Source organism: Mchenga conophoros, linkage group LG17, assembly GCF_057382185.1.
Source record: "Mchenga conophoros isolate Kocher_MC1m ecotype Shallow Benthic linkage group LG17, M_conophoros_male_GT1.1, whole genome shotgun sequence".
NCBI lineage: Eukaryota > Metazoa > Chordata > Actinopteri > Cichliformes > Cichlidae > Mchenga > Mchenga conophoros.
Window position 1 is genome coordinate 8,854,240 of NC_140542.1, and position 15,386 is coordinate 8,869,625.

At 40.0% G+C, this 15,386-nt stretch overlaps 1 protein-coding gene across 17 annotated transcripts in view; it reads left to right on the forward strand.

Annotated features, from left to right (window-relative positions):
- Nucleotides 1-15,386, forward strand: part of lrrc7 (leucine rich repeat containing 7) — a 148,860-nt gene that overhangs the window by 92,546 nt on the left and 40,928 nt on the right. For 11 of the 17 annotated variants that reach the window (XM_085253105.1, XM_085253106.1, XM_085253108.1 and 8 more), the window contains 10 exons: nt 4,051-4,168; nt 4,322-4,400; nt 5,226-5,315; nt 5,740-5,796; nt 6,691-6,754; nt 7,043-7,147; nt 7,235-7,379; nt 9,228-9,300; nt 9,562-9,579; nt 12,624-12,753. In XM_085253105.1, coding sequence (XP_085109231.1) covers nt 4,051-4,168; nt 4,322-4,400; nt 5,226-5,315; nt 5,740-5,796; nt 6,691-6,754; nt 7,043-7,147; nt 7,235-7,379; nt 9,228-9,300; nt 9,562-9,579; nt 12,624-12,753 — 879 coding nt within the window. The remainder of the gene's footprint in view (nt 1-4,050; nt 4,169-4,321; nt 4,401-5,225; nt 5,316-5,739; nt 5,797-6,690; nt 6,755-7,042; nt 7,148-7,234; nt 7,380-9,227; nt 9,301-9,561; nt 9,580-12,623; nt 12,754-15,386) is intronic. The other 6 variants (XM_085253107.1, XM_085253117.1, XM_085253110.1 and 3 more) reach the window with 3 other exon arrangements.

Consider the following 15,386-nt stretch of genomic DNA (forward strand, 5'->3'; position numbering starts at 1 on the left):
TACATCAGGGAAACCAAACAACCTCTGGCAAAGCGGATGGCACAACACAGAAGACCAAACTCGTCAGGTCAGGACTCTGCAGTCTATTTACAACTACAGGCCAGTGGACACTCTTTCAATGATGAGGATGCACACATCCTGGACAGGGAGGAACACTGGTTTGAACGGGGCGTCAAGGAGGCCATTTACGTGAAAAGGGAAAGACTATCTCTGAATCGAGGAGGGGGCCTGAGGGTACATTTTTGCCATCTTACATGCTGTGATTGCAGCCATTCCTCAACTCTCTGTGAATGGTACTCATGGCCATTGATCTCACTGATCAATGGCCATGAGTACTGATCAATGATCAATAGTCTTTGATCAGTGGTTGTCCATCAATGGTCATGAGAATTTGCATCCCTGCAAGGGCAGGGATAGCTCAGTAGTAGGGTTGCCAACCGTCCCTTAAAAAACGGAATCGTCCCGTATTTAGAAACAAAAGTACACGTCCCGTATTGAGCTAATAAGGGACGCACTTTATCCCGTAATACAGTGAGAATCAAAAGTAGTCTATAACTTTTAATGGAATTAACACTTTGTTTGAAAACATAATTCCCAGCCCCTCTCCTGCTTTGTGACCAATGCGCTGACAGCACACTTATGACAATTCGAGTATGACAAGTCAGATTATCGCTTATCTCATTGGTCGAGGAAAGGTCGCTTACGAAGAAAATACCGGCCAACAGGGAAACAAACGCCGACACTGCGGTGCAAGTCTCGGACGGCACACTGTGCCTCCATAAAATGAAGGTTATAACAGAAAATCTGTCGCTCTCTCTCTCTGTCTGTCTTTCACTCACACAGACACGCACACCGCCACCATCAACTTTGCTAAATTGCTAATGAAAAACATGATCAGGCAGCTGTGATTGAGCAACAGTGTAAATCCAACTATTTTCACGGTTGTTGTGGTCGTGATAATTTTGTGATGCCACATCGAAAAGGCTCGGATGAGCTTTCCAAAGTTCTACAAGTTGTGCCTCCATTGCTTGTGTCCAGATCACACGCTGCACAGCCGTGCTGCTCCATCTTTTTCACCGACGTTTATGTGTTTGCGCGTGAGCAATGTGAGCGCCTGTGGTGACACCCTCACGAGCGATTGATGATCGGGAGCTGGTCGTGAGGTGTTAATCGCTTCTCGTTACCCCACGTATACTACACGATGCACGATGAAGGCCAAAATCGGGCCGATCACCAAATCGGTCGCACGACTCAAAAATCGGCTCAAAATGGGCCAAAAAATCGCACAGTGTAAGACCAGCGTTAGAGCAGCAATGTTTGTTCGCTCAGAGAAAGAAAAAAAAGGCTGCAAAAGTACAGGGAGGAATGGGAAAAGGAAAACACCTGGCTGGAAAAGTGCACTATAAAGCGCACTGCACTGTGTGCTGGCGCACTTTTTCCATAGGCATGCTTCTAATGGTGGGCACATGAAGAACACGAGGGGCGTGAAAGCTCGGGGAACCCTTAACCAATTTCTTGTCCACCAGGCATGGCAGAAGCAGATATGGTATGTAAACACTGGTTTGTTTTTTTAAACCCTCTGGTTAAGGTTAATATGGACATGTGCAGTGAATATCAGCGCTATGTGGCCAGAAGTGTAATAATATAATTTATTTTGTGTAATAAACAACTGCAAGGATAGATGATTACAACAAATAGATGACTAATACATAAAAGTAATACATAGATGAATAATGATGATGAGTTATGATGCGTAATCATGGGAACAAGCGGGTTTACAAACAGGAGCAGCTGATTAGCATTAGAAAAGCTGAAATAATACCTCAGCTGAAGCCAATTGTACTAAATGCACTATATGTGCACTGTTACAAGAATATTTTTGTTCTATTGCTTTCTATTAATTTATATAATTTTAAGTTAAGCAGGACAGAGTTCTTTTAAAGAAAGATTTACTTATATTCTCAAAAGTTAAGCATGACAGGCTTCTGTTTAAGAAAGAGACCTGTTTTACTGTGTTAATGTTGTCATTTTGAGCTAAAAATAAATGGCTAAATGATCATTTGTTTCACATGTGGTCATATCACAAAGAATATGCATCTGCTTAAATCAAGTTCAAGTCAAATGGTTAAAAAATAATTTCACACACAAAAAAAGAGCTACCACACTGGGAAGGGTGAAGACAACTGGGTTGCCCAGCCCTGGCCACGAGGTGTCCCTTATTTATTTTTCAGGGAGTTGGCAACCCTACTCAGTAGGTAGAGTGGTGGCCCCATGATCGGAAGGTCAGGGGTTCAACTCCACTGAACTGCTACCCTGAGGTACCCCTGAGCAAGGTACCGTCCCTACACACTGCTCCCCGGGCGCTGCATTGGTGGCTGCCCACTGCTTCACTGGGTGAATGGGTTAAATGCAGAGGAACTATTTCCCTATGGGGACTAACACATACACATTACATTACATTATGTTACATTACATATTAATGATCTGACCTCACAGTTATTGTGCAATGTACTGTTTATAAGACTGGGGAAACCTGCAATCAGCTTAGAGTGAAAAAGTCACATGGATGAGTGACGAAACATTTCTTGCATTGAAAACGCTTTGTCCAGATGAACAGAATCAACCTTTTGGGACCAGGGACCCACGTTTCCAAAAAGCCATTGCAAAATAATAAGATTATTAGTTTAATCCACTTTGTATGCTATTGGGTTTTTTTGGTGTGGCTAATTACTGTATATTCATGAGGGTCATGTTGCATAAAACTAAAAGTGCAAGTACTACACTAAGAACATTCAATGTTCAATTCTTCTATAAGTTTGGGAAGAAGTTTAGAGAGACTGTATTGTATATGAGACTACATTAATTCAGGGTATGCAAATTTGTCATTTTATCTTGACAATAGCTGTTAGCATATCTTCCTGAAAACCAGCCCATTCTTTTATGTCTTCTTTAATAGACATTTGTTTTTGGTCTATATCTTTTGATGTATTTGAGTTACCCTAATAAGTGATGTTGCGCTCAGAAGAGGACATTGTGGCCTTTCCAATGATATCTCATGTGTTCAGGTGGCCTCTTTTAGCTCCAAATAGGCAGGACATTGAAAGATATTTGTTTCCTTAGGTCTCGGGAGGATATAATATCTTTTAATTAGCAACCAAAACCGCTAATATTGCAGTTGCTTTACTATTGTTATATTTAAGCAATGAAAATATTCCCACTTTGATGACATTCATATAAAAATAGCCATATTGGCAAGCAAGAGGATTATAACCCAGCTACTGTAGCTAGCACAATGTTTATTTTTTAAATTGATATTAGCTAAAACTTGAAATATTATTGCTCTACTGGCTTATTATCAGCTGCCTTATTGTTGCTATATAATAATCAGATACATTTATGAAGAGAAACACCTTTTGGCTTCATACCATAGTGAGTCTGTAGAAAAACTGTCAAGGTTAGCTTAGCTTGGTCATTGAGAGTAATACGCTTGCTGAGCCCATATACTTCACTATTTGGCCTAAAACTCTGGCCTTATCTCTGGATGTTAAATGCAGCCGTTATTGATTCTAGCAGGCAGCAAGAGTGATTGAAAGTTTTGTTAAAATGCAGGGAGTGAAGATTGAGTGAAGCTGTTTTACTATCTAGTTACGTTTTTTCTTAACCATTGTGTTGCTGCTCATTTAGAATCTGGTATACAAGAATCACCTTTTAGTTTTGACCATTTGCTTTGTTATATTTTTTACATGGGTATTTCTGAATTCCTAGAGCATTTATTGCATTTACATACCCCCAAATTCTTTCATTTTTGTATATATTTTCTTATTAGCATAATTTTTCTGTTTAGGAGCACATTTGTCTAGATGTCTTTTCCTTTCAATCTATAATGTGTTTTATCCTGTGGGAAGACATTACATTTGCATTATTAATAGACAAGTGCTGCTAAAGTGGCCTAGCTTTTTGAAAAACATTAAGTGCCTCATGCCTCCAGGTGACGTTCTACACCCTGCCAAGATCATAATTCCTTTATCGTCCCTCTTTGTGTTCCCACAGCAACTCTTCAACTGCCAGGCCTTGAAGAAGCTGAGCATGCCAGATAACGACCTGTCCAACCTGCCCACCACCATCGCCAGCCTGGTGAACCTGAAAGAGCTAGACATCAGTAAAAACGGTATCCAGCCTAAACAACCCTGGTTTAAAATAACAGGACGAAACCTCATAATTGCAATACCGAAACTTCACAACGAAGAAGAAGAAACAAAACCAGGTGGTCCAGACTTTTGTGAAACTAAACATCATGTATGACTCTCTTCCTGTCAAACAGGAATCCAGGAGTTTCCAGACAATATAAAATGCTGTAAAGGCTTGTCTGTGGTGGAAGCCAGTGTCAACCCCATCACCAAGTAAGACACAAACTGTACACTCTGCACATTACTGCACAGCTGAACCTGTTACACATTACTTCAGTCTCTGGTTTGATGGCTGTCAACCTTAATGTTTACAAGCTAGGTTGAAAAATTGAACATTGTGCATCTAATTACTCCAAGCACGCAGCCTCTGGATAACAACCACGGTGAAAACGCTGACTGCATCATCATAAGAACAAACATCTCTAAGACGTTCACTTTGGCTTGGTTATATTTAGGAAGCAAATTTCAGTTGAAGAAAGGAAAGCGTGGTTCAAGTTTGTTTGATTGCAGCGTTTCACACTTTTACAGGTCACCCTGCTTTTACATATTCATATTTATGTAGCACCAGAGAGGCTGAATATTTTATAATAATTGGCTGCATCCATAAACCCTGTACAGCCATGCTCTTGTATTCATATCCCGTAGAATCAGTATTGGCCTGCAGAAGAAGATGTAAGTATTTCAGTAGAGCGCTGGTGTTGTTTATCATTATACTTTGAGCATCAGGTGTTACACTTGTAATTGCTGTTTTCTTATTGGTGTGTTAATGCCACGAAGCAAAACTAGAGTCAACCACACAGTATCCTGCAGGTTTCCCATGCTTTGTGTGTGTGTGTGTGTGTGTGTGTCACTGTGTGTGTGTGAGGGAGCGTGTGCACGCAGCAGATGAGTCATCCGCAGGCTAACAGCAGTTAGCTGTTTCTGCAGGGGTTGTGTTGGGAACTTTGTCCGTGTCTTGTTCCACTGAGGCCGTTCAAGGACGCACACCTTTTTCATCTTTCTTGTTTTGCACAATTTCTTTCTGTCTTTCTTTCCCAGACTCCCAGATGGTTTTACGCAGCTCCTGAATCTGACCCAGCTCTTTTTAAACGATGCCTTCCTGGAGTATCTGCCTGCTAACTTTGGGAGGTAAACTGACTGTTTCTGATAGCTTGTGATTAAGTACTTTGGTGAACAGAGTCCCTATTTTCTGCACATACAGGTTCATTAGCCTTCACAGTTTGCTAATGAATTTGTTTCCAGTTAACCAGTTATCCATCTTTACCTCATCACTATACATTTTAGCATTTTATGCAGGTCATAGTGTGCTACTGTTTGCTAGAGCATATGAAAATCTATATGTTGCAGGTATTCTCTGAATGGATGAATACCAGTGGGTGTTGATCATATGTAATGCTTTCAGTGTCAAAATGGGTTTGGCACTGTTTTGTACCAAATTAAACGGGGCTTGTTTCTCTTATTTGACCTGATGTAACTTCCCAAGCATTAGCTGTTGCAGTCGATAGATTGTTATTGCATTGAATTAAGTTTCATGTGCCTTCTGGCTTTTCAGACTCTCCAAACTACGGATCCTGGAGCTGAGGGAGAACCACCTGAAAACAATGCCAAAGTGAGGCAAACTGCCATATGTGTTTTTGAGTGTGTGTGTGTGTGTGTGTGTGTGTGTGTGTGTGTGTGTGTGTGTGTGTGTGTGTGTGAGAGCGAGAGAAACATTTAGTCTCATGTGTTCCTGAGTGTGCGATTGCATTTCCAGATCCCCGGATAAAAACTGTATTTATCTCTGCAGCTGTTTTCAAATACTGACGAAGCCTGATATAACATCAGTGTGTCACTCATAACTGTTTTAAATGTTTGCGGTTTAATGTTATGTAGCTGACTTTATCCTCACCATCACCACAGAGGACAGCTCCACTACAAACTGCTTCTAGACTCAATAACCTTGTACAGCACTTGCAGATTAACAGTGATTTCAGTAACAGTGTCTTGTGAAAAGTGGTAATATTAATGCCAGTTACTCTACCAATGCAATTGCTAAACTTAATCACAAAAGCTAATGAAATTTGTGTTCAGTTGATTATGTCTTTGTTGTAAAAATGCGTCTTGGAAATATATCTTATATGACTGGAAAGCCTGCTAGTTTCCCCTTTAAAGGATCCACATTTGTAAGGAAAATGCATCTGTGGGTTAAAGAGCATAGTTCAATATGTGGGTTGTGCCTATGAAAAACTTGCCAAATGTTCTCTGCCTGTGCTAAACAGTAAATTCTGCTGTATACGTATGCTACATGCTAAAGTCACCGCAGTACAGGGGTTTGCATGGGCTCAAAACTTCTAACAAACTGAGTAAGTTTGTCAGAAGTCACAGCGTAAGAATTCACTGTGTCCAAATTCAGATGAAGTATTTAAAATTTTAAATGTGTGCTGTGAGGTCTTCGGTGCGTACAATTTTAAATTTATGTACAAAATGTCAAACCTGTACTAATCAGTGGATTCTTTCCTCTCAGGTCCATCCACAGACTGACACAGCTCGAGAGGCTGGATCTGGGTAGCAATGAATTTTCTGAAGTGGTGAGACCAGCTAACGCATGTTTTAGAAATGAAATTAGCAAATGTGGACATGGAAAATTAAGAGAAGCAGAAACATAAAAGGTTGAACTATACAGTGCTGTGCATGCAGTATGTTTAAGCTACTAAACAATAAAGTAACACAAGCAAAAGTGTTATCTGTAAATGAACTGCAGAAAAGAAAGGCTGCACCTGTACATAATTAGTAGTCTCAATATAAATGCGAAGTCTAAATGTATAATTTATAGCGTGTGTTCAGTGAAAATGTCGGTTTTTCTTTGCGCATGTCAGCCGGAGGTGTTGGAACAGATCCACAATCTGAAGGAGCTATGGCTTGATAATAACTCTCTGCAGACTATACCAGGGGTGAGCAGAAGTTGGGACAAAAAGCTTCATGTGAGCATATACAGTTGAACATGTCTATGCTTTTTTCCGATTTCTGCTTATTCGTCTTTACTCTGTTCTTTTCTCCCCGCACAATAGTCAATAGGGAAGCTTCGTCAGTTGCGGTACTTGGACTTGGCTAAGAATCGTATCGAGACATTGGACGCGGACATTTCGGGCTGCGAGGCTTTGGAAGACCTGCTGCTATCCTCTAACATGCTGCAGCACCTTCCTGACTCTATAGGTATACACATATGGACACGCAAACGCACACAAAAACACTATGAGTCATTCAGAAAATGTTACCTACTTTATACTTTTACCAAACTGGTCATTCTGTTGTGCTTTTGTGGAGGCCAATTTAAGATTTGACAAGTAAAGCTAACATTGTTAGCTAAGTAGCATAAATGCTGAAAACAGAGAGAAACAGCTAGCCTAAATTCTGTCATTTTCCAAACATAAACAAAGACTCTGGGTAGCCTAATGACTTTAAAAGTAATGAAAGCAAATGGAAATTTGTTAGCTTCATTTTAAGTATATACCAGTAGGGCAGCAGCACATATTTAAATAAAATATTGGATATTTTAGCATATTTTTATTCAGCGATGATTATCCACACAGCGTTATTGCCACAGGCAAAAGGCAGAAAAGTCACCAGCAGCACTGAGGGTAGCTGGCTGTTAGAGGTGGGAATCACTAGGCACCCCATAATATATTATATCAATACTTTGATACTATAGTAACATTGTACAATATGCCAAGTATTGCAAAACCATACCTCAATTTATCATATTGTTTCAACTGTCATCAGAGTTAAACTTTGTCAACAAGACTAAAGTTATCTCACTTTAGTTATTTTTTTGCCATAAAATGAGATTGTCAAGCATACCGACACGAAAACCTCCCAAACCCTACCGTAAGGCCACTGTTGGGGGTAACGTGTTAATCACATTACATTTTTCAGTATTGCTGTAGTTTATTACATTCAGTAATTACAATACAAATATGATTATATTGTTACTGTCGTGACAAAGGTTCTTCACTTATCTAAGCTTCAGGCGGATAGAAAGAAAAAAAGCCTCAAACAAACATGTTTTGTCTTCCTGTGCGTTTGAGCTACAATCAGCTGATTTCAGTTCGGTAGAGCTGATTTAGGGAAATCTGGAAAATCTCATGATGGTGGTGCATGCGATGAGCCCTCTTGTTCATAGTATTCCCAGAGTATTTTTATTTTATTTAATAAAATATTGACATTGCCATCCCTATATTAACACAATATTGCAAGCATATTGATACTACTAATAAATGCCACACATTATCACTGTGCTGTAGTTTGAATTCCTAGGTGTGTGTGACTGTGCTGACTGGGGTGTTTTTCCATTCATTGCCAAGAGGTTTGCTGAAAGAGAATTTGGAGCTAAATAGTGCCTTGTTTACCTGCAACCTAAGCATCAGAAACTGTTCAGTAAATTGGTCATTGTTTTCAGAGATATTTGCAGTTACGATAAGAAACGCTGGAAACATTAAACCCCAGTTGTTTTTGATTGTGGCATTGCTTGGCTGTTTTTCATGTGTAGCCAGGATTCTTGGTCAGCTTTTCACAGTCTGTAGATAACGTAAAGCAGGGGTGGCAACTCCAGGCCTCGAGTGCCAGTGTCCTGCAGGTTTTAGATGTGTCCTTGATCCAACACAACTGATCCAAATTGCTAAATGACCTCCTCAACATGTCTCGAAGTTCTCCAGAGGCCTGGTAATGAACTAATCATTTGACATTTGGACACCGGCACTCGAGGCCTGGAGTTGCCTACCCCTGGTGTAAAGAGTCACTTTACACCAACGGTTGAGGTGTTTCTGTGTGGAGTTTGTATGTCATGGTTGTGTCTTGGTTCTCTGCAGATACTCTGAAATCCTCCCACAGTCCAGAGACACTCATACGTTTTTTTAAACTGCTGTTTATTTCCATATTCATCTATCTTCTTTTTCTAACAGCCACAGGGAGCAAGTGGAGATGAATGTACTGCAGCACCTGAGCCACAGGTTTGAGGCCCCTGCTCTAGGAACAGAGTAATTTTGCATGTGTGTGTGTTTGCAGGAATGTTAAAGAAGCTGACAACACTAAAGGTAGATGACAACCAGCTAACCTCACTGCCTAACACCATTGGGAGGTAAGAAAAATGCACACACACTCCATCAAAGCCAAATACACATCTATACTTTTATAGTGTATACTTTTTTTTCTTCAAAAAACTTTAAAAGCTCCTTCAGCAGAACCTGCTGTCATTTTAGATGATCTCGAAAGGTGACATGTATCGTTGGTGGGTTGTTGTTTTCCTTGTTTATTGCTGTTAGCTGCTGTGTTGTTATGCTGGCTGATGACTGGGGGGGGGGTTCTGTGTGTTGTATTTGCTGCATTGCCGCGGCGTTAGTCCGAAGCCCAAGCAAGGGTGAGTAACATTAGCCTCCTGGATCCGGGGGTGTGTTCAGAGACAGACAAATGTTCAGCTGTGTTACAGATACAAGAATTCCTGCTTGCTGCCACATGCTGTCCATGTGGGAAACATCTTCACATTAATACATGAATTACATGCAAACATAAACACGACTTTGCATTTTCTTCTTGTTGGGACATTTGGACGTAACGTTTGAGTAAGACTCTCACTGAAAAAGTAGCATACCAGTAAAAATCTGCAGCGTTCAGATGGAAATGATTGCATGTAAAAATGATTACAGTAATGTGATTACATTCTCATTATTATCCATCACAGTCCAGATTTGGTGGCAGTAATTCCATTATTTGTTTTGGGAAAATATGAGCATTTATTAAATTAGGCAGAAGATTTTTGTTTTCTTTTTTTTTTTTTAATTCCACTTAAAGTGCTTTTCTTTCATCTCTCTCTCTATATTTAGAGATTAGTTAGAAGTTATGAGCTGGTAAATTGTTGACGAATGCAGTCCAAAATGGCCCAAAATTCGAGTGATATTAAACTACATCAGTTTGGATGGGAATAATTTGATTCTGTTGGGTTTTTTGGTTTGTTTGTTTGTTTTTACACGTTAAATCGATACTTTTTTCCATGTGGCTTTATGCATAAACATGTGCAGATGCCATGTTTAACATTATCATTACACTTTTGCAAGATTTGTATCTGAGCGCACTGGAAACATTTTGTCTTCCTGGACAGGTCCCAGGTTTTAGCTTCAATAAGTAGTGCTGTAGATCCATTAATTCCCCTTAAAAGGTCCTTTTCTTACCTTTAGTTTTTAAAGTGTTTCTTACTAATGATGAATGTGATCCCTTCCCAATGTTTCAGTTTCCATGTAGAATAAATACTGCATATAGACTTTACTGGATATGTGTCGAATCCACATAGAACATAAATAAATAGAATGAATACTGCTGCTGGTACTACTACTGTTATTGTTTTGCTTATTAAAGTCTTAAAATGTTTAAAGCCTCTGCTACATTAGACATAAGAAAGGTGCCATCATGGCAGTGTACACTCACTGGTCACTTTATTAGGTACACCTTGCTAGTTGAGTCCCCTTTTGACTGCCTTCACATTTGGTAAAGATTCAACAAGTTGCTGGAAACATTCCTCAGAGATTAGTAACAGACAGCTTCATGTTTACCAAAGTGTGTCAAGAATATATCCTAAAAATCATTACACCTACAGCACTGAACTGTTGATACAAAACAAAGTGGAATTTTATTCTGACATTATCATTAAAATGTTCCCCAGACCAGGCAATGTTTTTCCAGTCTTCAACTATGGTGAGCTCGTGTAAATTGTGGACAGAAGGGGAACTCAGTGTTGTCTTCTGCTTCTATAGCCCATCTGCCCTTCATACCTTGGTTGTACTGAGTGATTATTTGACTCCTTCCTATCAGCTCGGAGCAGCCCAGCCATTCTCCTCTGACCACCGACATCAATAAGGCATTTTCACCAAGAGAACTGCCACTTGCTGGATATTTCCTTGAATTTGGATGATTTTTGTCAACCCTAGTGATGGTTGCTTGGGAAAACCCCTGTAGATCAGCAGTTTCTAAAGTTTCTGTCCTGCACCAATAACCACGCCATTTTCAAATTCCATAAATCACCTCTCTTCCCCATTCTGATGCTCGGTTTGGGCAGCAGTGCGTTTTGACTATGTCTATATGCCAAAATGCACTGATTATATTTGCATAGTAACTGCAATATTTGCGTTAACAAGCAGTTGGACAGGTATACGCAATAAAGTGATTGGTGAGTGTATCCTTTTATATATTTACTACGTATCTTAACTTGTTTGCTCATGACTAATGCTTCTATGAATGTGCATCTTGAGTATTTAAACCAGAGGGAACTGAGTTTTTTTTTTCTTTTTTTGTCCTTGGAAAAGGAGGATTATAATCTTGTGATTGGGAACACAAGCAACGCTAAATGAAAGAAACTTGAAGTTAAATGTGGGGTGTGAAAGTCCTTTCCTCTTTTCTCCTCTTGTCTCCTCTCCTATCCTTTTCCTTCCTGTCAGACCGTATGGTGGCCCAGATGGTCCGGTCTATCGGGAATAATAATAGCAGACTAATGCAATGTTAACAGTGACAGTACATTAATGTAAAATTGTTGTCTCATTAGCATTAGCCTGCTGTTAGCGTGATGCTAGGACAATGATGGCAGTGAAAGGGGGCGGTCATAGTGTCCTGTAGTGGGCCTTCTGTGGATCTTGCTGTATAACTGAGTGGAGTGGAGAAATTGAGATCCAGGTTGAAGAATTTTAAGATACCCAAAGGGGATGAGATGGGTGGCCATCAAATGAGGCCAAATTCATATTAAGTCATTTATTGATTGATGGATGGATTCTTCAATGTGTTGATCTTTTCCCTCTCTCTCAACACTCGCCACTTATTAACTGGTGCAAATTTTCCTTTTCATCATAACACGTTTAAAGATGTGGCAGCTGACAGTCGTCGTGTTTGTTGCTGTCAACAAATCCCATGAAAAGTCTGAAACTAGGTAAACATGTCTGTGGAGCTTACTCCAGCACAAACCTAAGCAAAAAACTTTGAAAACATTTTGTGTGTAAATGCCTCAGAGATATACCTTCTGTACAAATGTTCATTTAAGTGAGGTAACACACTATTTTAATACACTTTTAATTTATGGTGATAGTGTGTGAGGCTGACGTGTCACCAAGTTAAATGATGAGGCTCATTTAATGATGTGTGTGTTGGACAACAATAGTACTCTATTGCTCAAACAAAAAATATATATCAGGCTTTGGATACATATACAGTACTCCCCACCCCCCATCCATTCATTCCTTGTTTCAGTCTTATCACATGATGTGTTGACAGCTGTAGGAATAACGAATACTGCAATTCTTATTCTTTCATGTCTGAGTAATTTAATGTTACAGAAGAGATTGTGTTGCCTGCAGAATGATTTCCTTTCTATCTCTGTCATGCTCTCTCTGCCTCTTCCTTCCTGCCTTTGTTCCTTCCACTCAGTCTGTCTCTACTGGAGGAGTTGGACTGTAGTTGTAATGAGTTGGAGTCGCTGCCTCCCACCATCGGCTACCTGCACAGCCTGAGAACCTTCGCTGCCGATGAGAACTTCCTCTCAGAGCTGCCCCGCGAGGTATGGAGATGAAGACACATCTTGAAATCTTTGCACTTCTATGTCCATTACTTGAAAAAAAAAGCCTTTTGAAATCAGATGAATCTTTTTGATACAGCATGTATTATGTGCACGAGTGCACACGGTTACTTTTTTAACATGGCAGACTTCTCAGCAACAAACTGTGTCCGCTGGCAGTGACTTACTGAAGTCTCTGTAAGCCTGTGAAGCAGTTTCTACCCAGTGATATTTTCTGGTTTCTCTTAATCTTTTAATGAGATTATGTGCGTTAGATGATCATCTCCTCAAATTCTTTGTAATTTTACTTTGCAAGATGTTATTATGAAGCTGTTGAACCCCTCCCTGTCCATAATTCTTAAAGCCAATCTGGGCCACTCGTTTTCCTCCTAACCATCTTCCTAATTAACCTAATTAGCTCCCACTAATGACGTTCCCCTTGGTGTGTCTTTACATTGAAGAACTTTTTGTCATGGTCCTGGGTTTTTGTGTCCTTGTGTTTTGGTTCATGTGTTGATCATAATTAATAATAGTAGTTTCAGTTCCCTCAGTGTTTCCTGTCTCTTCCTTCTTGTGTTTCAACTTCCTGTTAGTGCCTTTTGTCTTTTGGTTACTTCCTGTTTTACTTTGAAGGTTTGTTTTTTGTTGTTCTTATTCTAGTTTCCATTTGTTTTTCCTTCCTTTGAGATTGCCAGCTTTGCTGTAATTGTCTTCACCTGTTGTTGATTGATTTCACTTGCATTTGGGGTTTTTAGATCATTGCTGTTCCTTTTTGTGGTCAGTTATTAAAACGTCTTGTTAAACTACTTAGCCTTCACTGTACTGTACAGGGAGTGCAGAATTATTAGGCAAATGAGTATTTTGTCCACATCATCCTCTTCATGCATGTTGTCTTACTCCAAGCTGTATAGGCTCGAAAGCCTACTACCAATTAAGCATATTAGGTGATGTGCATCTCTGTAATGAGAAGGGGTGTGGTCTAATGACATCAACACCCTATATCAAGTGTGCATAATTATTAGGCAACGTCCTTTCCTTTGGCAAAATGGGTCAAAAGAAGGACTTGACAGGCTCAGAAAAGTCAAAAATAGTGAGATATCTTGCAGAGGGATGCAGCAGTCTCAAAATTGCAAAGCTTCTGAAGCGTGATCATCGAACAATCAAGAGTTTCATTCAAAATAGTCAACAGGGTCGCAAGAAGCGTGTGGAAAAACCAAGGCACAAAATAACTGCCCATGAACTGAGAAAAGTCAAGCGTGCAGCTGCCAAGATGCCACTTGCCACCAGTTTGGCCATATTTCAGAGCTGCAACATCACTGGAGTGCCCAAAAGCACAAGGTGTGCAATACTCAGAGACATGGCCAAGGTAAGAAAGGCTGAAAGACGACCACCACTGAACAAGACACACAAGCTGAAACGTCAAGACTGGGCCAAGAAATATCTCAAGACTGGTTTTTCTAAGGTTTTATGGACTGATGAAATGAGAGTGAGTCTTGATGGGCCAGATGGATGGGCCCGTGGCTGGATTGGTAAAGGGCAGAGAGCTCCAGTCCGACTCAGACGCCAGCAAGGTGGAGGTGGAGTACTGGTTTGGGCTGGTATCATCAAAGATGAGCTTGTGGGGCCTTTTTGGGTTGAGGATGGAGTCAAGCTCAACTCCCAGTCCTACTGCCAGTTTCTGGAAGACACCTTCTTCAAGCAGTGGTACAGGAAGAAGTCTGCATCCTTCAAGAAAAACATGATTTTCATGCAGGACAATGCTCCATCACACGCGTCCAAGTACTCCACAGCGTGGCTGGCAAGAAAGGGTATAAAAGAAGAAAAACTAATGACATGGCCACCTTGTTCACCTGATCTGAACCCCATTGAGAACCTGTGGTCCATCATCAAATGTGAGATTTACAAGGAGGGAAAACAGTACACCTCTCTGAACAGTGTCTGGGAGGCTGTGGTTGCTGCTGCACGCAATGTTGATGGGGAACAGATCAAAACACTGACAGAATCCATGGATGGCAGGCTTTTGAGTGTCCTTGCAAAGAAAGGTGGCTATATTGGTCGCTGATTTGTTTTTGTTTTGTTTTTGAATGTCGGAAATGTATATTTGTGAATGTGGAGATGTTATATTGGTTTCACTGGTAAAAATAAATAATTGAAATGGGTATATATTTGTTTTTTGTTAAGTTGCCTAATAATTATGCACAGTAATAGTCACCTGCACACAGATATCCCCCTAAAATAGCTAAAACTAAAAACAAACTAAAAACTACTTCCAAAAACATTCAGCTTTGATATTAATGAGTTTTTTGGGTTCATTGAGAACATGGTTGTTGTTCAATAATAACATTATTCCTCAAAAATACAACTTGCCTAATAATTCTGCACTCCCTGTATTTGGATCCACTCCAGGAGTGACACTTTTCCATGCTTTTGTTCCCATGTCCCAACTTTTTATCAATGTTTTTCTCCCATTTAGTTGAAAATGAGCATTAAATTCTTGTCCTTGTCCCAATTTCTGTTATGATTTAGTAATGATTTGTACCTAATTTCATTCTGTTTTTCTTAATCATTATTTTAGCAGTCAACCTTTTGGAAAGTGTTTTTTTTGTTTGTTTTATCTGGTTCAAAGTGTGATGACA